A 25,221-nucleotide genomic window follows, 5' to 3' on the forward strand; every position below is an offset into this window, starting at 1 on the left:
AGAGCTTAATAATTTCTTCATACCTTTTGCTTTGTCGGCGATCTACCGTCCTGAGAGCTCCATTATTACTCGAGACAACACCCTCCGATGCAGTTGCTGCCACAGAGCAGACTTTCAAAGGCTCGATCCTTCTGGATTTCGTAGGCAGAGCCGTCCCTGTTGGGCCTATCGGGGGTTTATCAGCAGTATTCGCCGCATTTTGTAGCAGATCCGTTCGGATTTGCACTTTAGCACTTCTTTTAACCTTTGACTGCAGCGAAAAACGTGATTCCCTTGCTCTCGGCTGTGCAAAGTTGATCAATACCCGTCGAGCTGGTTCAGACTTCTTACTTTGGGAAACTCCGGAGGTTTGACAGGCACGGGTGAGAGCCATTTCCTTTGCAGGTTCGATCTCCCCTACTTTTTTTTCTCAAATTCACTTCAGTCAGTTATTAAAATTCTACTATCATCTTATTTTATCTAAGATGTTTCAAGTTATGTGTTTTAACTATTGATATTTTTGTTATTATCATTCCCTTTTCTTTTCTTTTTTCTCTTCTCACATACACATGCCACACAAAAGAGGGAAGAGAAGGTCAAGCAAGCAAGCATAATTCCTATGAATAATTAAAATTTATCTTAATAAGCAAGGCATATCTTTGTGGATACCCCCTTTTGGATAAGGATCATGCTCTATTGAGGATGACCCCATTTGGATAAGGAGCATGTTCTATTGAGGCTTATCCATTGTCATAAACCATTTTCACAACTAATGTGAAATAGGAGGGGAGGATATTTTACAGTCATAGAATTTATTCCAAGATGCCATATGATATGTGTACCTAATTATTAATATTCATGTTATTATTCACAAAGAAAGGGATAGAGAGAGCGAGAAACAAAGATACCACTAAAAGGAGGGAGGGGAAGACCAAGCACGGGAGGGGAAGACCAAGCAAAATCACCTTGCTACCAATTAACTTTTATGTTAATAAGGGTAAGCTACCTTTGTGGATGCCCCTTTTGGCATAAGGATAATGATATATGGGGACTTATATTTTGTTGTAGTCAATCATAATCAATGTGGGATAAAGTCATCAAAGTTATTCCAAGATATAGAATAGGAGGGAAGGAGATTTTATAGTTGTAGAAACTATTCCAAATCACCACAAGATAAGCATATCTAAATGCTTTCGTTCTTTTTATTATTCTCTCAACATATGCACATATGCCATGTAAAGGAGGGAAGGGAAATTCAAACAAGCAAACATATATATATGGAACAAGTATTAGATTATATTAAAAAGAACTAGGTTATGGGCCAGGTCCCTTACAAAATTCTTCATGTTTCATATATTCACTGCTTTCAACAATCCAATATGTAGATATTATGTTCTTGTGATAGTTTTTACCCCCTACTCTAAATATATGCTTGTTATAAGCTCAACAAAAAACCACCAATATCAAAATATATCTACATAACATCAAAATATATCACAAACTATAAACTTATCTAACGGAGAATAAACTAGGTTGATACATTGTCGCCATGCCAATTATGTCCCATCTTTATCCTAATGCTCCGGCTGCCCACACATGATGAACATTTTTCCTTGCAAGGTCAATGTCAGTCTCATTCGCCTTTGCATTGAATTAGTCACCACTACTGAAGTTTTCTTCCAATTCAGCCACCCTTATGTCTAGGGCTATCAATTCACGTATCTTCCAGGTTGATAGGCATAGCTTGCCGCTGATAGGAAGATTGAAAAGAGCCATGCCCAGAAATGGCGGTAAATCTTAGCCTATAATTGCTCCAATTTGCTCCAATGCAGTTCATGTTTGGTTTCCACAAGTAATTTGGAACGATTCCATTCAGTCTCCTCCACAACACTCTTTTGTTGAAGGGTAATTAACAACCCTTCGATGGATTCCAATAGTCTCACTAGCAGTCGATTCATTTTACATGCTTGTTCTCCTAAGGTTGGTCACCCAGATTTGCCATGGCCGATTAAGCCTCTCCACTTATTGAATTTCAAGGGTTGCTAGCTACCGCTGCTTGTCATTATAAACCCTCAACAACAACACACTGTTGAACCAGAGGACTACACCATACCTTAAATAACCTCTCCTTCCTCTGAGTTGTCGCCATGAGCCATTGAAAATTGGAACTTCCATATCCAAACCAAAATCTTGACGGAACTTGTGGAATGTCATTCGAGAGATACGAAAGGATGAAAATATTAACACCAACTTGCAACAAATTGAATACTTTACCAGAGCTGAGGATCTCCTTGTGCAAATGCATCCTGTCCTTGAATAATTAAATCCAAGTGCCACTTGTTATCACTGTTCACTGCCTCTAATCGCCATCTGTTATTCTGATTTAGACATGGATTAATTTCCTTAACATTGTGTGACTAGAAAATTAATATCTGCCACCTTCCCTTGCATGCTTGCATCGAGTTATGAGCTATGATCTCTGTGATTGATGGGATGAGTGGGTAAACAATGACTATATGAGCGGGTTCCACCGTGGAGGCTTGTTCAATTATCCAAATGATAGGGCCTTTATTAACTTTGCTATAATAACTTTGTTCCATTTCCATGATCAAGGGATGGGTGAATAAAGAGTCGACTCTTTATCCAATACTAATTTTCTTTACTCCATTATAGCTCCTTTATTAGCCATTGAATATGCCATTGTGTTCAAATATATGTACACATGGAAGAATTCAATTTGCTCGAACTATATTGATTGTAGAATGATCCTTTGTAGGATAGAAAGTTAGTCTGGATTTAGCAATTCTTTAACTTTCCTTGATTAATGAATTACCATCATTAAATTTCCAAACAATGATATTTTAACATTTTTCCTTGTTATTACTATTTCGAAACATCTTAGTTATTAGACACAATACCCAATCCCTAGACCTAATGTACCTCTATTTATTTATCGAAGCATATGATAACCCTATGACTCTACCACCGCTTCAATCTACCATTAACACGGGGAATGAGCTTATTAACACCATAAAAATAATATATTGAGAGTTCATGTTGGAATAAATCGATATTCACAATAAAATAATTTAATATTTAAAAGAGTTTGTCAAATACACACAATTTATTAAAAAAAAAAAGCACTAAAACTTGAAACTATTATAAATCTGAGAGATAACAATGAAGAAGTCTTCGCCATTATCATTTCCCACCCTGTGGGACCCAAATTTACTCAAGGTGTCCAATCCAGCCAGACAAGTTTTTGCAAAATTCAGGGCTTATTATTGACAAAGACCTTGGCTTTCCATGGGGTCGTTGATATCCAATAAAGTTACGTCACGCCACTCATATTATTCCACGGACTCAAATTACTAGACAAGCACGTAGGACAATCAAGGTTTTACTTTAAGGATCCAATGTGACTGTGCACCTTTCACGCGCTTAAGTAATTTATAATAAATATCCCACTGTGGCCAACTCAGCAATGGTTACAAAATCAAACACGAATGCCACGTAGGGTGACCAGCTCACGACTTGAGACAAAATAAAGCAAAACTGCCACTTGGATTAAATGGACAACACGTAAATGTATGATTTCTTGTTTTATTAGGAAATTTCGCTTTCAACTCCACATCACACCGACTTTTAAACGTTAAAGAATTTTTTAATATTAAATTCGAAATTCTTAAATCACTGGACAATCGAGAGCCCTCCCTCTCCTCTTAACATAGGATACCCTAAAGGGAATTGCACGGTGAACCGCACTGATTATTATTAATTTCGAATTTACAATCAAAAGACTGGAGAGTATCTGTGCTGGCAGGTAATTATTGGAGGAAGGTTTTGTTTGCTGTGCATTGTATAAAAGCGGTAGAAGCGTGAAAACAGCGTAAGAACCGCAATGGCGATGGAATAAAATGGCTTGAAAATTAAGGAATTAAAATTAAAAAATATATAGAAGGAAAGCCCCTGTTTTATTTTCCCAGGCATGGCGATGGGCTCGGATCCGCGTCAGGATCTCAGCAACACGCCCTCTAGATCGCCAAAGCTTGGCGCAGGGCTTTGTCCATTCGGATTTTCGTCGGCTGCCTGCTTTGGAGCCTTGGATTTGCTACATTTTGATGGTAACTACGCTCCCTTTGGCCTTGTTTTGATACACCTTTTAACGTCTCTAGAAATGCTGGCGGAATTGGCTCCGAAACTCTTGCTTGTCGAGTATTCTCACGCCTTTGTTCCGTCTTCGTTGCGTTTGATTTGTGTTTTTTGGGGAAATTTACCCTTCTTTGGTTTGGGAGGAGCCCGTTCTTGTGTCTTCGAGCTATATGTAGAGAAATGCTTCTGATGCCTGAAAAGTTTTCCAATTTCGAGCTATATGTAGAGAAATGCTTCTGATGCCTGAAAAGTTTTCCAATTTTGAGTATGAATGCATGGCCTCTGTAAGGTGGTGCGTTTTTCTTTCATTTTAACATTATTGTTCGAAATATCATTACCTGAAATGGCGTTACATGTTCGAAAATCTCCTTGATTTTCGGCCATGGATGGAGAATTTAAACATGAACGTCTTTTGAATTTGTCCTGTTTTTGCTTGGTCCAGGTTCGATCCATTTTTTTGAAGGTCTAAAATAAGTTGGAGTAAGGATTTATTTATTTTCGAGGACTGGAGAAGAAAATCGGTTCGACGCTTTGTCGAGGAGGCTGATTTTTTGAAATTAGTGGAAAATCAATCAAGGCATGGTTCGATAAGCAATGCAGAAGTCACGCAGAGCTCAATTGAAAAGAAAGCAGGCTCTAGAGGAAACCTCTTCAGGCAGGAAGCGACTGTATGAGGTCTCATTTACGCTGGTTTTTGTTGCATGGGGGCTCTTATTTTTCCTTAATTCTCGACCTGGTCGGAGCGATGGCTTTCGAGGTAAAATTTTGCGGATTCTTTTTATTTTTAGTAAATGCCTATCGATTTTTTGAATGATGTTGATCCGAATAATTTTTTGAATATTTTTTAGCAGCCAATTTTTTCCAGGGTTTTAAAATCAATTTTGCCTGTCTTATTTCAGATAATGATAGAAGTACAGAGCCGGTGTATGGCTGGAACTCAACATTAAATGGTCAGTATAAAAAGGAGCATCCCGAAAACGAACTGTTTGAATTCCAGAATGAAGGGAATAAATTAGACCATGCACAGTATTGTACGGCGCCTTCTTCTGCTGATGATGTCGAAAATACTATCGTTATGCCTATTGTGGTGAATGCATATGATATTGAAGGAGATTATTTAAAGGAATCAAATCAAAGCAACAATGAAGAATCTCAGGTTGATCCTGAGAATAATGTTGACCAGGAAATGCCGAACCCTGCATCAGATGAGCCTGAAATAGTTAGTAATTGCATGCTTACTGAAGAAAATTCAATGGTGACTGCTTTATTAATTGACGAGGCTAGTAAAGTTGACCAATCTGTAGATAGTTTTCCTGCTTCTGAAGGTCCAGCACAAGCTGACACTGCTGTTTCTCAAATTAGTGTGACCGAAAATAAAGAAATACATCCACAAACTCATAGATCATCTCGTGTTACTCCCGTAGGTTTAAATGAGTTTAAGAAGAAAGCTAGCAATGAAAAGGATCGGCCTACCAGTAATCAATTTGGAATCATCACGCACAGGCGTGAACCTGGAGGAAGTGAATACAATTATGCTGCTGCTTCCAAGGGAGCCAAAATTCTAGCCCACAATAAAGAAGTAAAAGGTGTTCAAAATATCCTTGACAAAGACCAGGATAAGTATCTTCGGAATCCCTGCAGTGCAGAAGAAAAATTCGTTGTTATAGAGCTTTCTGAGGAAACATTGGTTGATACAGTAGCAATTGCAAATTTCGAACATTATTCATCTAAACTGAAGGATTTTGAGCTTTTTAGTAGTTTAGTTTACCCTACTGATGATTGGGTTCTTCTTGGGAATTTTACTGCTGGAAATGTTAAGCATGTCCAGAGGTTCGCTCTTCAAGAACCTAAATGGGCACGGTATTTGAAATTGCAATTCCTTAGCCACTATGGTTCTGAATTTTTTTGCACTCTAAGTACTGTGGAAGTTTATGGAGTTGATGCTATTGAGCGTATGCTTGAAGACTTGATTGCAGTTGGAGAGCATGGTTTGAGAAATACTGATTTCTCTGGTGAGCCATCACCAATCCATGCAATAGGAGCAGTTCCTTTGCCAGATGAAAAGGGCTCAAATAGCATTGATGAGATTCATATGCTTTTTGATGGTTTAGAAGAAAAAGAAACAGACCTCAAGTTAAGAGAAGATGCTTCTAAAGCGAGTTCCCCTGATCCCACAATAGAAATTATCCAACAGCAGGGTGGAAGGATGGCAGGAGACACTGTTCTGAAGATTTTGATGCAGAAGGTGAGATCTCTTGAATTGAATCTTTCTGTTTTAGAGAGATACCTGGAAGAGTTGAGTTTTCGATATGGCGATCTCTTCGCTGATCTTGACAAGGAACTAGAAGAAAACACTCAGTATTTACGTCAAATCAGGACAGAGTTAAACCATTTGCAGGAGCACAAGAAGATGATGGTATGTTAATTTAAACCTATTATTTTCCTCTTATGTTTAAAAACCAGTACTGTTTTTTGCCTTGCTATTCGATGCTTCTTATTTCTCTTGGTTGTTGTAACATAAAGAAAAGATGGAACATTGAACCTTTTATTAAATTCTTGAAACTATGTATTTGCCTTTTTTGTATTTAACAGGAGGAAGAGATAAGCGAATACAGGTCTTGGAGATCGACAATTTCAGATAAGCTGGATGAATTGACGATGGTTAACAACTTCCTTAGGTTTGTTAGCTCTCCCTGTATTTTTTGGAGCCCTGTTCTTTTTCAGTTATATCTGATTTTTAGGATTAAGATAGCAGTGTATCATAGCCACGCCTACAGTATGGAGTGGTCTTTCAATTTCCTGTCTTCTCTCAAAAGAATGTTACTGGTACAAGTATTTTCCTCTTCAATGAATTAGGTTTCAACATATTGTTGTCCAAGAAAATTTTGAAACGTCTTATATCATAACTGTCAATTTAGGTTGGCTGATAAGTTACCATGCTTTGTGAGAAGTTTATTCAATGGATTAACCAAGGAAATGAGATTTTTAATTACATGTACGGGCTTCATATTAAAATCTATGTATACTTTAGCCTTTTCTGTACATTAATGAAATATAAGATGCATTTTTCAATTTAGAAAAACCCATGTATATGTAGCTGGCTATAGCCTTCAAAATTTGAAGTTCAAAGAAAACAAAATTTGCAGGGGGGTCTGTCTAAAGCTTGCCATGCTTTTTACAGCTCAAAAAATAAATGTACCTTACTACCTAGCACTATAAATTCTAATAAACTTCCCTAGTATGAGTTTAAACTTGCAAACCATGAACTTGGATAAAGTAGAGGAAAACATCCATTGGAAGCTTTCGACTCTTTTTTTTCGAGTTTGGTGATTTTTAATAGCTTTATCAATTTCCATAGGCTTGATGACCTGGTGGACTGTATCTTCTTCAATTGTGGCATCTCTTGGAGATGCCACTGATGTATTGGGGCTTTTGGTAGAATCATGAACAGATATATTGGGCTCATATACCAGCCTTTCAACGTGAGAATTTTGGATATCCATCCTCAGCTCCAAATCAAGGATTTTAAGACTTCACTTCCTCCATCTAATTTTGAAAATTGATTACTATGTGGGAATTGGGATATGATTAATTGCAACCCCTCTAGTTGGCAAACTTGGCTTTGAATTAGCCTATGAAATTTAGCAATGTCACAAGCATTTACCCCACTGCAAAGGTTCCTACCATTCATTGAAGGTAAAGACAACAGGCCAACAGATGGGCAGACCCAAACCCTGATTTTCCTTCCTGAAAGAATCCTTGAACAAACAACACTCAACCTTGAACCAATCTGCCTCCACAACACCACTGTAAACCTGGTCTCTAGCGCCACTGAGGGTGATTGACCACTTATCCAAATGCCTTGGGCCTGCAAAAAAAATTACTACAAGTTGAATTGAATCCACATCTAAATCCCTTATCCCACTATAGTTGGGCAGGATCAATCCTCCCACCATTAAAGTCCCAAGGATTTTGAGAGATAGCATGGGTATTGGGGGGATGGAATGAGTTAAATGCTTTGCATGGTGATGGAATTCAAATGCTACTTGTCCATCAATTCAATGAGGGTATTCATACTATAGTTGATAAGGGAAATAAATTTAAAAGGCATAAGTTAATTCTTCTTGTTGTTTTTTAATTATTATTATTATTTCTGGGGTTGTAAACAAACCCCTCTACACCTGCCACCCTTGACATGACTGCTCTTTGAATCAATCACGAAAGTTGTAGAAAATCCATGAAATTCTGCAACTGCTAATATGAACAATTTGAAAACTACTTTCTTTTCATATAGACACAGAATTTCTCTACTAGATTTTGCACCAGAATAGGAACAGAAATAAACACAATCAAACAATAAAAACACATTGTTTTTCTAGGGAACCCAACTGGGAACCTTCTGCTTGTTTGAGAATTTTATTGAAGAAATTTGAGCAATAGATCTCTTACAAATACAACTTGTTTCAATCTAAAAACAACCTTGTTTTCTTGCCTTGAACCAGGCTTGAAACCCTTGCAAGATTGCTGATCCTTGCCTCCTAAATTTATGCACACAAGCTTCTCTTGGCACACCTTTCTCTCACAAGCTCCACACATAAACCTGTGCAACCTTCTCACAAACCCGTGAGCTCTATTATCTTGTCTCACCAACTCGTGCTCACAAGACAATGATCAAATTGTGCCTTCGTTCCTCCTTTTAAAGCAATTCGAATGGCTAAGTTTAGTGAGTTTCTAATTAAGGAGTTTGCTTTTGTGATTGATTGAGTTAGCATGAGTTAACTACTCATGCAACTCGTCCTATCTCAAATCAAGGACTTGAGACTCAAACACACGTTCTTTTCCTCAATTAACTCGCACTAGAAGACTAATAATTTGGCCTTCCACTTTAACACATTGGTTCACTGCTTCATAACTCCTAATGTTTAGGAACCGATCCTAAATTATAGGAACTCGTCCTAATTTGTAGGGACTCATCCTAAATCTAAATTGGTACTAGCCAACCAACTCTTAGTACTATCTGCTTTGTTTTTTCTACTTTTAATTCTCAACGTTCTTGATTTACCCTTTTGTGGGGAGATGCAATTCTTCTTTCTCACAACATTGATAGCATCTAGTGTTGGGGGAGAGCCTATTGATTTGTGAGTCTTTGTTGCTTGGCGATGTGTTTCTAGTGAAATTAGAGGTTCTTCCCTCATTTTTAGAATGGCATATAGAGTTGATTTGTTTACCTTTTTGTTCCCCTTTAGTGGGGTTTGTAGGGAATCCGATACATCTAGTGCCGCCTCTCAATACTCTTGAGAATTGGGAGCTTTTGTTCTATCTTTAGGTTATTTTTGCGATTTCTCAACCTCCTTGCTTCCTTCTATGTATCTAGGTTTCAAGGGCCTCAAAGTTGTTGTTGTTCTCTTTGGATAGGCCTTCTCGAGTTTTCTTTGATTACTATGATCCTTGAGTTTGTGATTTTCTACACCTACTATTTGTCGATCTAAATGGATCTTGCTCCATTTCATAGGAGGGTCTTAAAGGTTGTTTCAAGGGATATTGATCATATTGAATCTTTGCTTTTAGCAAAGTTCCCATAGCCATGACAAGAGTTTCACTTAAATGCAAGTTGCTTATAGTCTCATATTAATTTGTAGTGGCTTAGAGATGCCCTTCTCTAGATAGTAGATACACTTCCACACATATTTTGGCACAAGAATATAGATTTCCTTTTGGTTCTTCTTGATCAAGTAATCGACCTAGTTTGTCCCCATTGGCTCTAAGGGTGCTTTCATCCCCAAACACTAGAGGAATCTAGTTTGTCCCCAATGGATCTTGGGTTGAAGTCAAGAGACCAATGAGATAAAAACAATCCCCTAGATCCCATGAAATAGGGCCTAGAGTGAGAAAGTAAAATCCCAGCCCACTCATTTTGAAAAAGAAACATAAAATATTCTTAGTCACTTGCAAACAAAAATTCTCAACCTTGAATCTTAGATGCACAATGCTTTTCTACTGAAAACTCTATAATTCGTAGACTAGGGCAGATGACTTTCTAATAAATGCACACTCATATAGGATGATGGATCTTTTTTCCTTGTCTTTAGGGATGGAAGATTCACCTGGGGGATGGCATTTAATCTATTACCTCCTAGACCTGCACTTAAAGATATTCAAAGTCCCAAAAATGGAGGCACTTAGAAAGGTTACCCATTGTTGCCACAACAACTCTTCCTTTTAATTTGAGTTTGCTATCATTTGGCACTCAGGGGGAAACCATAGAAAATATGTTTATAATTCTCTTTAGAATTTAAGGGATGGTGGATTGCCAAGACTGATGTTTATCCAATTTGGCAAGGGCATCGAGATCAACAATCAAGAGGGTTTGAACATGATGATGATGCAGTTAGCACTTAGGAAGGTTGCCCATTGTAGCCACAACAACACTACCCTTTTGCACTAAGGGGGAGATCATAAAAAATATGCTTATGATGCTCTTTAGAATTTAAGGGATTGCCAAGATTGATGCTTATCCAACTTGGCAAGGGAGCTGACATCAATAATCAAGATGGTTGAACAATATGATGATGATGCAGTTAGGTTGTTATTAACATGCTCTAACTAACCACATGGATCTACTTCAATATAAAAATTTTAGAGGGATCTTCCAAAGATACTCCTCACAACAGGGACACGATCTACCAAGTAAATAATGTGCAACCCTGAATAATTAAATATCAAGCACATATGAAACCATACACGAAGTAGAAAAGAGTAAGAAATCTTCTTTATAGAATGAACAACCAATAACACATCATTCTTCAAGGGTGATTTCACCCCAAAAATCAAGAAGGCCTAAATATGTTGCACTTAAACTTTCAAACCCTAGCTAAGGCAGCCTTCAACATAGAGTGAACAGTGCAAAAGTATCCTTCAATTATCGCAATGATTACAGAAAAATGGGGGGTGGGCTTTACCTCACCCTAATGTCCTCTTATTGGAGTGAAAATTGTCCTTGTACAAAGATTACTCTAGCAAATTTGTAATAGTAATTTCTAGCCATCAAATTGATCCCAAAAAACAAAGAAAGATGAATAATCTCACATTAAAATTTCCTTTAGCTTCTTCCTCTCGATAGATCTTCATCTAGGCTTGGAAGGGAACTCCTACACAACTGACCTTGCCTTTAAAAAATGAATCTTTCCTCTATTTTTATACCTTCCTCTATCCAAAATTTGGGCTTCATCCATCTAGGGTTTTGAGTGACTAATATTTTAATCCATGGAAAACCTCTTCCTACTATGGTCACTGCCTCCCTAGGTTGTCTTAGGCACTTTATAGCCCTCTTTAGCCCTAGCACACCACTTGTAGACCTCATAAGCCATTGCACACCTCATGTGTGAAAGTGATGTTACCTTATGCCTTTCTTTAGCTTATATTGCCAAGTTTGACTTGGGACCTCATTAACTTTTGGATAGGCCCACTTGCCACATATCATCATACTAATTATTTGAGTATGCATTTGTTTTTGATTAAGGGCTTAGACCATTGTAACGATGCTACATGGTGCTTTCTCATCTCCAAATATGTAAAACATGCCTTGAGCTAAGTGTCCTTGCCTTAAATGTCTTAGTGGTGAAACATGACTTGAAATATGTGGAATGCACCTTGGTTAATGTGCAATGCCCCATAAAGGGACTTTATCATGCTTTTAAAGCCTTGTTTGCACCAAATATCTTTCTTGCAAGGGGCAAATTCATGATCAAGTTGCCACAATGCTTATTTGAAGTGGAATGTTTGTCATTAAGTGATTTTTTGACCAAAATAGTGCTTCAACCTTGAGCATTCCTTCATTATCTCTTTCTTTGTCATTTGAAGGGAATGTATTAATTCAAATTTCATGAGGGAAGAAGAGGTGAGAAAAGGGGAAATGCCAACAAAAACAACTTTATTGAAAACTACAAACCCCTTTTGTTGGAAGAGCACTTTGAAGATTTCAGAGGAGCTTATTTGTCCTATAGATTAGTGACTTGATCTATCTTTGGTTTTATTGCATGTTGTTCCAGGCCTTTTGCCTCCTCCAAGCTAGGGCATTTTTGCTTTGGACCTCCCATGTGTAAGGCAGTCTTGCTTTGCATTGTATTTGACCCTTTAACTTGCCATAAAACATTTTTCATTAATTTAGGTGAATAGCACAAGAGATGGACTAGTGCCTTCTCTCTATCTAGGGCATATTGAGTTTAGGAATCAAACAATTCTAGGGTTTACTTGGAGTGATAACAAGATCCAAACAAGTTGGGGCAAATAATTTAAATTACCCTAGGGTTTGTGATTAAGGTTCTTGAATATTCAAGATGATTAAGGGAAAGAGAAAACTATATCTATTACTCTAAATACTTGGAAGAAGGCTTTCTTTTAGCAAGGACAATGAAGCAAATTACAAATAAACTAACTTAACGCATGCATATTTATCCAATAAAACATAATACCATACTACCAAGATAAAGCAAATAATCTAACTTCACCATGCATCATCCAAGATCCTCCATAAGAATCCATAAAAAGAGATCACATCACATCACAATTCCACCCATCTCAACTAGTCCCTTGTAGCACAAAAGAGAAAAGAAGACTAATCAAGATACAAATGATCTCAAGTTGTGTCAATGGTAAAACAACCCCCTATATATATGAGGGGAGCCTATCAATTTAACCATTAATTTAGATTAAAAGCCCCTAAAAACACATAATCTATGATACAAGGTGGAGAGGTCATCAAGTTGACCCTTAAAGATAGCCTCTATAATGAAATAACGAGAAAAATAACGTCAATTAGCCCACACACATGAGCAAAATCCCCTCCAAAGGGTGAGGTCATACCCATAAGTCACGTCTCTCCATGAAAAAGTACACTGGATACATCAAGCGGTTTGTCTCATCACATTAGTCACGTCTCCTCATCTTAAAGCGGTGCCTCATCACCCAAAAGAGCCCTCTTGAGCCCAACGTCATCCTCCAAAAAGCCCACATCATCATCAAATGCAAGCTTGGGCATAATGTCACCAAGCTAGGGCATGATGTTATCATAGTATAAGGTGCAAAATGTTGGAATTTGTCCCTTTGGAAGGTGATAATGTCAAGTATTATGTAGGAAGAAGTTGTAGTTTCATGTAAAAGAGTTACTCCACATTCATCATGGAGTAAAATACCCTTGTTATCATTTGTTATATAAAGAGGTGAAATTACATTTATCTCACATGTATTATTGGGATCTAATTTCTCCCATATCTCTTGGTATATAATAGAGGCAAGAGAGACCCACGAAACACATGAATATGAAAGTCTTATCTTTGTAAAGGGTAAAGCATTTGTGGAGCTGCTTTCAAGTGTAAGATTGTCGATTTCCTTCTTGTGGATGTTTCCCTAATTAGGGTTTTACCACATATATCTAGTTTACTCTTCTCTTTGCCTCTTGTCTCTTTTTACATTGACTATTTGTTGTTGTTATATGCACAAAAGGATAGATTAACAAACTTATTGTTTTATGATTATTCATATTCTCAATATTCTAACACAAAATCCCCTCCAATGGGATCCCAAGTCATCATCATCATCAACCATCATTAAGAAAAGAGCAATGTCCATCAATAAGGTACAATGCTAGCTTGGGGGCGTCCTATCATATCAAGGGTATACACTTTCTCCCAAGGCAATGCCCTACCCCAGAGAGTCAACATCCAAGGCCCTAAGTATGGTGGAGGGTCTCATCATCTGTGCCAAGTCTTCATCAAGGTCAACCCTCCTTAAGTGCCCCAACGACCTCCAACAAGTGCTTTGTGTCATCATGGACCGTGGTTGGACATCCTCTATGAAGTGTTGGAGAAGCATCACATCATCCCTCAAGGGATCCTGGCTACACCAAGAAGAACCATCTAGCACATACTCAAGGAATTAAGTGAGATCAACATCATGGGTACAAGAACCATAAGAGCATCAAGGTGGACCATATTTAATGTCAAAGCCATCAAAGTACTTCACACAAGTATCATCTTCAAATGTCTCACTAGCTTATGATTGTATACAAGTTGCTAGATTTAGGTATGGGATGGTTATCATAGGTCCCTATTAGGTGCTTCCAACCCTAAGGGGAGGAACAGTTCTTAGGTCGATCTTTTCAAATGATAGGTGTTATGGTATGGGGTTTACTTCATGAAAGTGTCATAGTCTTATACTAGGTTATGTAAAACCATCATCCATGACCTCCTTTGTAGAGGGAGTGCTTGGCTACTTGAGTTCCCTTGCCTTTGTTTTTACAATCCTCTAATTTACCTTTTTCTTTGCTTTAGTTGGCTTTGTTTAACAAGCTTCATTGATTATCATTTAAAGATGATATAATCCCCTTTTAATGATGGGTAGTTCATTGCTGCGTCGAGGTCGAGATGTTCTTTGAGATTTCCGTTTACTTTGATAGGTGTGAAATATGCATTGAACTCTAGGGGTGAGTGGCTACATAAGGGGTAATGTTCAAGCTAATTTGACTTTTGATTTACTTTACATCCCTTGCCATTCTTTTCATATTAACATTTGTCTTATGTTTTTTCCTTTTTACAGCTACATCAACCTAGGGCACTTTAGCCCCTTCTTCTCATAGGATGAAGTATATAGGAAACAAAACTAGAAATTGAGAACAACCAATCAAAAGACGGGCTAAGGAAATAAAGGAAAAATGTCAACTGTATGGATATCATGTACTTGCCACTAGAATCGAGTCCTCCTATTTGTATTGCTCCTAGGTAATGAAAGAAAGACCCTAAGAAAGGTTACACTGGCCTAGGAGTAAATGATAACCACTACGTTGAAATAAATAAACAAGTATACAACCCAAGCGTCATGGTCTATGATACAATTTCAACCAAGATCCATACTAGAATGCAAAAACCGTTAAATGAAAGCATTTGCATGCAAAAATTGTTAATGTACCTCATCATAGATGACCCCACCTTCATTGAATGAATATGCTAGAAAAATGAATGTATTGATTGAAGAATGGGTGAGTGGCATGTGAGGTTGGCTATTTGTGGATCGTCGTTGGGGCTATTGGCTAGCAAGTTGCATTATAGGATAATTTTTTTAGAGTTACCCATGCATATGGATGGGTAACATGGCCGAAATTATTCCTACAAAGATATCCAGAATAAGGCCAAAGGGATCTCACCAAGCTTTTATGTCTTGGTTGTTGAAGTTACTTTTTGTTGTAGCTTGGTTTCCCTAGCTCCCACTATTGAATTTTGGGTTACCCCTTCCTTTGCTTTGCCTGCCAATGGAGAGAATTGGTTTTTGAAAGGGGGCTTTTGGAGTTTGGGATTTCCTTGGAATTTGATTTAGCTTCGGAGTATGCCTTTGGTACCAAAGACTTTTTCTCTTTGTTACTCTGTTATGTGATTTCCATTTTGTTGATCCTTGTTCTCCTCTTGTTCTAGAGGAATTCCCTAGCTTTAGTGCTTTGTGTAGGTGAGGAGATCTCCTTTTTCCTTTTGACATAACTTCTTGGAAACCATTGTCTTTTTGGTGAAGGTCCATTATTTGGGGATAAGGCCTAGTTTGGGGTGGGGGGGGGGGGGGGCTTCTATAGACAATTTTGGGTGAAATGGCCTTACTTATGGCAACCATTGCACTTGAAAAGGAGTTGGTCATATTTTGAATGTAAGTCCAATTGTCCAACATGAACTTTATTGCATTTGGAAGGCCAACTTCAGTATCTACTTCCACACGTATATGTCCACAAGCAATTAAACCAGATTCTGGGTTTATCCTATCTATGAATTTTCTTTATTGTTCCAATGGCTTTCAGAGATTTAGTGGGAGGAGGGGCAGGGGGGGACTAGACCAAGACAAATCTAGGTATCTCCTCATCTAGATCAAATTTGAGATCCACCTATTCAAGAAATGTGCATTGTCACCTAGAAACCAGGCCTTGCATCTAAAAATGAAGTCCTAGGAAGTACTGCAAATAGCCCTTTATATGGGAACTCCATTGGTTTTGAATCCAACAGTCTAGCGTTTTTTGATTTGTCCAAGCTCCCACGAACTTCTCGTCCAAGTTTGTTCAACAAGATGAAGGGTTCTCCTTCTTGGTTGTCCATACGAGATTTTCAGCTTTTGGATTACATCCATCTTCACAAATTGGTGAGCTTTGGATTGCTTCTTGGAGCTATTGGTTGTGGCAACATATAAATGTTTGAATGCTTCCATTATTGTGTCCATGGCCATGGTTGCATCTTGCATTATGGTCCCTTTCCAAATATTCTTAGAAATTTTGAGTAGCTTCCCTCTTAATTTTATTAGATGAGATGTTAAAAAGCAGACTTGGACTAAGCATGATCGCAAGTGGGATCCAACTTCTTCTGGGATGGGTAGAATAGCCATGGCAGCCACGGTAAACCCTAGATGCATATACACGCCCCTCCAAGACCATTTTGGAACTTTTCATTGAATTTGGTCAAACTGATGCTTTCAAAGAATTTGTGCAATTATCACTCAACGACATAGTTGTCAACTTTAGTTGTTGCAAGAATAATTGAACAAATCCAAACCATGTGAGTGCTTTGGCTTAAGGGATTGGTAGTTTTGAATGGTGAGAAGTCAGAGATGGGAATCCCACTGAATTTTGTTTGTAGAGGTTGTAAAGCAAAGCTTGTGGCTTAAGGAGCATAAGCTGTTAAAGACAAAAAAAAATATGCTCCTTTCTATCAAATGGAATGGAGGCATATCAATTTAAATTGGTCCCAAATTGGAGCTTGAGATTTGGAGAGCAGAGAAAGATTTTAGATAGAGTTTTGTTCCTTTAACAAGTAAAAAATTTAATAAATCCTTGGAAAATTCTTTGCTAAATGATTGTTTGGGAGGTGTGAAGTACATGCCTAAAATTTCCTTAAAATCTACATTTAGGAAGGTGCATTTAGGGGATTGATTTATAATTTTTTTACTTTTTGGTCATAAAAAAAATAATAATGTACAGATAGATAGGAATTGAAAATTTTCTATTTAGTGGGGTTTCTTTCATTGTTAAATTTGATAGTGCACTAATGGATTTTTTTGATAATGGACAAATATGTTGCCAATAGTTCTCAATTATTTAGTTATTCCCAGTTGGTGTTAGACACCTACAGAAATCTCAATTTTATCGAGGAAAGCAGAACAATATCCCTTTAGCATCTTGTTTTCTAGTTCAATACATTGGGTCTTTGAGTTTCTCCTTTTCCTAATCAAATAATTCTCAAATTATCTAGGAAGGTGGGATGGTAACCCTTTAGGATCTTGTTATCTAGCTTAATACATTCACTGTTGAGTTTCTTCTTATCTTAATAAAGTAAATGTACCTTTCACTGCTAAATTGGTCACATGAGTATCTTCAACGAAGACCACCTGAGGTCAAAGTACAAGTGCAAATTGTAGTGTGAGCAATACAGAGAATGGAAATGCAATGGGAACTTCTTACCCATTTTGTTGGGAATCAAATAAAAAGTGATGCATGAATTAGAATTATTTGGGTCTCATTGCTTCTTGTTCAAGATACTTAAATGACCATATTTGGAATCCCAAAACATCCTTCTTTGAAGATCGAATTTTTATTTCCTATTGCCATGCTACAAACCAAATTCAACTCACAAATAGAATCGTATAATTTGATTCTAGTTTATGGGTTGATTCTCTAGCTATTTCATTATGTCATTGGCTTGGTGGCTTGTCATTTGAGAATCTCCATACTATTTGTTAAATTTTAGAACCCAACACATGGTAATTAATTCCTAGCAAATTATTTTAGATCTACTGAATAAAAGCACAACTAGGTTCTTAAGAAAATATTCAGCGGAAGCAAAATATTAACCAATCTCAATCACACATTTGACACAAATTCTACTCAGTTAACAATTCTTCATCAAATTAATAATCAGAACCTACTTGGGCTCTTGTCCTGGGTGTAACCCTAATCTCCAAAGTGATGGATGGTTGAGATTAGATATTGCCTCACTTGAGAGCAACGGTTGAGATTAAAACACAATCACTAAAGTAAGTACTTTACTTTTTCTAAGTAAAAACCAATATAATTGATTATTTGCTTTTCCTGAGTTAGACTTGGGCTAAATTACAAAAGCAACTTACTCAATACTTGAGCAAGTATCCTTGAGAGACTTTAGGCCACTTTTGCATGCTTAGACACTTTGGCCTGGTAGAAGTACCTGCCTGAGCTACAAACATCAACACTCCCTCTTAGCAAGGAAGGTATTTAAGGAAGAACCACCTAGAACTGGCATTACCTTCGATTTTGGAACAATGTCCCATACCTCATCCACTACCATGGTTGCTCCCTGTGAACTGGAAGCCTTCCTTGCCACTTAGTTCAGAATCATCTTCGAAGGCTTGTTATGTTTGAAGGTACTCTGGAGTCCGAGGAGGCTCCACATGTTGTTGAGCATCCCTATTTACCATTGCTTTTCTCCAAACCCTTCGGTTTGCTACCATGTCCTAGATTTATAGCCCCTGTGTTAAGTCTTGATGGTTTATAGATCTGCCAAGATCTTCATTGCGGTATCAATCCTTTGAGACACCCACTGATTGGTACAGTCTCCCTTTCTTCCTCTTAGGTTTGACCTCCACTAATCACGTTGGCAAACCCTTGACTAGTATGGTCTCTCCCTCTCTCCCTTTGAAAGGTGACCTCCGCCATCTTGTTGGCTGCTACCATCTCTGTTGGCCACTACCGGCTTGTGCATATCACAACAAATCCCTTTCCCAACAACTCTGCAACTTGGGCGGTTGTTTGAGCTCCCTAGTTGCTGCTGGTTAACTGCCAACAACTTGGCCCTTCACACCTTGTTGCTCATGTTAGTCTATGGCTTTGTTGGCTCTTGCTTCCTGCCAGTTGAACCTTGTAGTATTTGATCCCACAACTATACCTAACTTGTGGCTCCGTCATCCATTGGCGGCTACCTCGAATCTTGTTGTGGCTGCTGTCAAACTTTATCCAATGAATGATGGCCCACTCTCAAGTTTCAACACCTTTGCATTGGCAGTTCCATGCATGACTAGCGACTCTAGATGCTTTCTTGTGCGCTCAGATGGTTAACTTGACGACAAGCCTGTCTATTCCTTGCACACCTCTCTCGATTGGCGGCCTCAACTTGTTGTACGCGGAACTAGTTCAGCGGTCACTCTGCAACAACTTCAGTAGTGACTGTGTCTATGGTCCTTGACTCTGCACACAACTCCTATAACCCTAGCAGCGATCCCTCTCAACAGGACCGATGGTCTTACCAACCACGGCCCATTGTTCTACGTTTATTGATTTCCATGCAACCCTCCTGCAAGCAGACCTTACTCGCAGCATTCTTTGTGCATGGTCTCGGCACTCTAATGTGGTCCTGACATTCCATGCAACGACTGTTCAGTGTTGGCTCATTGGTCTGTTGGATTTGACAATCGGGTTTGACAACCTTGTGTCTGATGACCACCAAGCTATGTCACTGTCTTTGGTTGGGTCTGTGAGTCCCTTCGCAGCCTACTCAACCATGTCTTTTTATTTTTTATTTTAGCTTAGTCGCTTTACTTTGCTGCCATAGTACTTGATCTCGGTCCTGCATGATCTCAGCCCTTGCGCAACCTGTAATTTTTATTTCCACCTGGTACAATTGTTTGTTGAACCATGCCTCAACAACACCTGAGGCTTCTGTGATTTTGCAATAGTCTTTCTTAGAGTTTATCGCTCTGATACCATGTTAAATTTGTAGACCCAACTCCTGGTAATTAATTCCTAGCAGATTATCTCAGATCGACTGAATAAAAGCACAAATAGGTTCTTAACAAAATATTAATCAATCTCAACCGGACATTTTACAGACACAAATTCTGCCCAATCAACAGTTGTTCATTGAATTAATAATCATAACCTACTTTGGTTCTCGACCTGGGATAATGGCCCAACTAAGGAGTTTACATTTACAACATACCCCGGATTTGATCTAACATCTAGGCCGAGATCTATCCTTGATCTACTTGGTTCATCTGGCTCTCCTATGCTGGCACCCTTTCAGCTTCCTCAAACTCAGCGCACTTGAATATCTCACTTCTCACTTGAGAAAATCGCTTTCTCAATGCTGTTGTATGGTGTGTCTTTTTCGTCTCCTTAGCCTTGCTTTTATAACTTCTCGTTGGGCTAAATACCTAACCCAAATCTCCAAAGTGATGGATGGTCAAGATTAGATATTGCCTCACTTGAATTCAATGGTTGAGAATAAAACATAATCTGTAATGTAAATACTTTACTTTTTTTTAAGTTAGACTTTGGCTAAATTACAAAAGCAACTTACTCAATATTTGAGAATCCTAAAGAGACTTTGGGTGACTTCTGCATGCCTAGACACTTAGGCCTGTGCAGAAGTACCTGCTCGAGCTGCTATCATCAACACTATTAAGTCTAGTTAGGGACAAGATAATTAATTCTCTAATCATATTTGCTGGTTGAGAATAAAACATAATCTGTAATGTAAATACTTTACTTTTTTTTAAGTTAGACTTTGGCTAAATTACAAAAGCAACTTACTCAATATTTGAGAATCCTAAAGAGACTTTGGGTGACTTCTGCATGCCTAGACACTTAGGCCTGTGCAGAAGTACCTGCCCGAGCTGCTATCATCAACACTATTAAGTCTAGTTAGGGACAAGATAATTAATTCTCTAATCATATTTGCTAAGTTACATGATTGACAAGTTAGCCAGAGCTCAAAGAGAGTAATTGGTTTTCAAAGTAACCAGCCTAGCTCTCTCCAAAGTAAAGGAGCTACTTTATGTATGCTCTTCTTGGATAAAAGAGACTGTGGCTTTACAAACTTTGAAGATCAGTTGGATTTTTTATTTTACATTTGGATTTTGTATTGTTTTGATATATCATGGCCTGTATATCTCTGATGTGCTTATAATTTTACGCAACTATAAAAAACCATTGACATATCACATGCATTATCTTTCCTCATATTTTTTTTTGAATCTGTATTAGGGCAGCTTTTTCTAAGGAAACTTTAAATCAGCAGAAACTTATTTGACATGCTTCAGGTTTTACTTAGTGATTGCATTTTTATTTTGCACTTCCAAAATGGATTATTCTAGCTAAGAGCACAAGAACATTGCATGAAATACATTTGAAGGCATCTTAGTGATCATATCCATTTGTATTCTGTGAGTTTTCCCAACTCTGCAGGAAATCCCACGCTATCTTAATAGTTTGTGTTGCATTGTACTTTGAAGATCAACTGCATTATTAGTGATATTTGTTGTCCCCATGGTTGAATAATTTCTTGAGATTAATTAGCCTTATACCCTTAGTCACCAGATACGCCGAATTTGAAGCATTAAATTCGAAATTCGGCGTTTTTCAAGGGAAAACGAACATATTCGGCGTTTTTCAAGGGAAATTCGGTGTTTTTCAGACCTTGCAAGGGTTGGTCACCAAGTATCAAGCATTAAACATCACTTTTTTGTGGTCAAATCTCCAAATTTTCATTCCCTAGCTCTGCTAGTTATTTCTCTATAAGGCTGATCTATTATTGGCATGTGTATGTGGGCTAACAAACTGTGGTTGCAGCAGTCATAAAGGTCTGATATTTGGTTTTGAGCTAACAATTGGTGAGTGCAGCTATTGAAAAATTGATCTATTCTGATATAAAATTTGATATTAAGCATTTAATAGTCTGATTATAAGGATAATCATGATAAAATTCACTCCATACCATTTCTCATATGCATATGATATATCTATCTTTAATATACATTTTTTTTCTTCGAATTTCTATATGTCGAATTTTATCGACAAAATTTGAGTTGTCGAACTTTATTCGAATTTCATGGTCCTCGAACTCGAACTCGAACTCGAACTCGAACTCGAACTCGAACTCGAACAATAGCACGACAGAAATCAAACTACCACAGTAAGATAGAAAACTGAAAATAGTTACTTGAATAATAACTTAAGAAAGATATTATTAGGTCATCTACATAAAGAAAAGGGTTGCCATTCCATCAGAAACTGAAAAATATTCAGTGCTGATTCCTAACATGGTTGTAGTTTGGTGACATTGGCATATTAAACCTCCCGTCGATTTTCCTCACGTGCCATCGCTGTTATTTACTAATCCATTGCTTTGTTGCTTTGACCATATTCTTCTGCATGTTTATATTGTGTCCAATATGCTGATATTCAATTATTTATCTGACTTCATTAACTCTCTTAACTCTTTTTATGGAGCTAGACTAGCTAGTGGTAGATCTATAATCTTGTCCTTGAGTTAGTTACTGTATTGAAATCATTGTTTATGTGGACATCAAACTCATGATAAGAAGACAATTTTGTCTTCATGCTTTTGTTTATTGAATACTTATTGGAGTGGGCCATTGAAGATAGTCCTTGAAATTTTTTGAACAGAAGACAATCTCGGGTTTCTACAAGGACAATGATAGTGATTGGGATAGGCAGGCTAGAAAGTTTTATTTTAGGCAACGTCAGATTAGGGATTGCTAGGACTGTACAGGATTCCTTTGTTAAGGGTGTTTGATAAGACAATGCAATAACATTTTTATTTATATACTGAACAGCTTTTTCTCTTCAATATGCTTGAAAATTCCACACCTATACTTGAATGTATTTCTTTTCAGCTAGACTTGCTGGCTTCTAAAGAATAAGTGTTACATGTATTGACTGCAGGTTAGAGGTTCAGAATAATCATTTACGAGTTCAGCATATGGAGAATAAGGAGACTGTAGTGTTCGGCGTGAGTTTCATTTTTGTCTGCATAGCAGTAATGAAAATTAGTTTAGATTATATTGTAACAATATTTAGGCTTTGTAAAGTTGAGAATAAACGAAGCTCAGCTTGGTTTTTTGTACTGTTGAGCAGCAGTTTGGTTGCTTTTATTCTTTCCTTGTAATCAAAACTCCATTTCCATGCAAAACAGATATTTTATCTCACCACTTGCAACGGAAATCTGGCCGCTGTAAAATAATGTGGCTGTGTATGATCAGAGCACCATTCTTTTTTGCTGAAATCTTCTATATTCATATTTAAAGTTATGTTTGTTGTCACTTTCTTATGTGGATGGTTATACAAATTCTAAACATTTACCCTTCTTTTCTTGAGGGAGAGGGGTAGTTCCCAGCAAATAATGCATACAAAGACACTAAGGCAATTTTTATTGGACTAGAATAGATTATGTGGAGACATTTAGACACACCTTTAAACTTTGGTAAAAAGAAAACATGTTTTTCTATGATGCAATATGCAAATGTAAGTTTTTATTGAAGATCCTGAGAGATGATCAGAAAATTATTTCTGAAGAGAGAACATATCCTACCTTTTTAATAAAACCTTGAAAATTTAGAACATGTTAAAAAATTTTCACTGCGAAATGTTGTTTTTTTTCCTGGGGATTGCATTTCATTCTTATCAGACTCATTGGTAAGCAGTGAGCACTACACCATTTGTTGAAATATGTAACTAGGTTCGGTCTTCACAATAACTAATTAAATCATGATTTTATGTATTTGATGTAAATAGAAAAATAAATTCATTATTGTCATTCTTGAGGCATGGATTTCATTCTCAAGGGAAATTTATTTTATAGGTCAAGCACCCATTGAGTGCTTCTAAGGCTTGTCTTTGAGTCAACAAGTCATAAGAGTCATTGTCATGTACGGAAGACCCTTTTGGGTATGTTACATATTGTAAAGAAAAAATTATGAGTTAAATTAGAGTCAAAGACCCTCCAAGACCTTGTTATGGTGTGCCCCAAGGAAGGCCTCAAGGAAGCAATTTTTAACCCTGGAAAGCCTATATATAAGAAGGAACTTGACCTCATTCGGACACACAACAAGCAAGTTTGATTTCTTCAAGAAAGAAGTTGGAAATTGACAAAAATCAAGGATAAGAAGAAAAGCAAGTTTTGGATCTCTCTCTCTCTCTCTTGCTCTAGTGTTAGAGTTTATAAAGTTGTTGGGCAAGTGTTGGAAAGCCACTAGGCAAGTCGAAGTGCTGGAAAGTTGCTAGGCAAGTCAAAGTGTTGGATAGTTGCTGGGGTCGAAGTTGCGGAAGAGACAGCTGGGTCGAAGTTGCAGAGGAAACCGCTGGGTCGAAGTTGTTGGGATCGAAATTGCTAGAAAAAATCTCATCAAGGTGAAATGTTGACTTGGTCTTGGAGGGGTAATTTGTTAAGGGTCTTAGGTTTTGGAATTTGTCATTTGAAAATTTTATAAGAGAAGAAATCTTGTGAGTTTTCCTCTCAAGAGAGGAGAGGTTTTGAAATTCATCATTTGAGGATTCTATAAGAGGAGAAGAATTCTTGTGGGTTTTCCTCTCAAGAGGGAGAGGTTTTGGTCTTAGTTGATTGCCTATATCTTGTGTCCTCTCGTCGCATTGTTCTTTATGGTTTGGTAGTTGTTTGATGATAAGAACAATAATTATAATCAAGAGAAAGAAGTTAATAAAGTTAAGTAATATATATCACAAACAGTTATCAAAGTAAGAGAAATCACCTAACCTAGCTGCCCCTAGATTTCTCAACACCATTTAACAATGTTTAATATTTGCAACTTCATATTATAAGGTTTCTGGCTTTTTATCGTCCAACAAAAGCAGTTTATTAGAGAATACCCCACCTTAGCCCAAATAGTAAGATGTTTCTCTCTACTTGAGGCCTTGAAAATACCCCACTTTTGTAAGCCTTTCAACAATGACAAGTATAAAGGATGTGAAATTGATATCACTAAGAAACTAAGCCTTACTTTAATGCAAAAATTCTGCCCTCTTTATTACTCCAAAAGATGGAACTTTTACATGAAATCATTTTAATATAGATTCTTCCCTATTTCTTATTCCATATTAATCACTTCAAATTTTTAAATGTAACAAGTTCAAAGTGAAAAATAAGCAACATTTTTCATAGGACTATATTGTTCTTTGCTTTGATAATTGCATTTATTCATTAACACATTAAGTTCACCCCATAACATCATAACATTATTTAGATTTACATCATTATTCAACAACATATGCAACAATATAGA

At 37.4% G+C, this 25,221-nt stretch overlaps 1 protein-coding gene across 1 annotated transcript; it reads left to right on the plus strand.

The window, feature by feature from the left end:
* The first annotated feature begins 3,819 nt into the window (after window positions 1-3,819).
* On the plus strand, window positions 3,820-23,232 carry LOC149181351 (SUN domain-containing protein 4-like). The gene is made up of 5 exons (XM_089416579.1): window positions 3,820-4,103; window positions 4,574-4,888; window positions 5,031-6,547; window positions 6,724-6,809; window positions 22,868-23,232. The coding sequence occupies exons 2-5, from the start codon at window positions 4,726-4,728 to the stop codon at window positions 23,088-23,090; spliced, it is 1,989 nt and encodes a 662-aa protein (XP_089272705.1). The 5' UTR covers window positions 3,820-4,103; window positions 4,574-4,725; the 3' UTR covers window positions 23,091-23,232.
* The last annotated feature ends 1,989 nt before the right edge of the window (window positions 23,233-25,221 follow it).

The sequence above is a fragment of the Pinus tabuliformis genome, chromosome 3_2 (assembly GCF_031772625.1).
Source record: "Pinus tabuliformis cultivar Carrire ecotype Pingquan chromosome 3_2, CPIR1, whole genome shotgun sequence".
Classification (NCBI taxonomy): Eukaryota; Viridiplantae; Streptophyta; class Pinopsida; order Pinales; family Pinaceae; genus Pinus; species Pinus tabuliformis.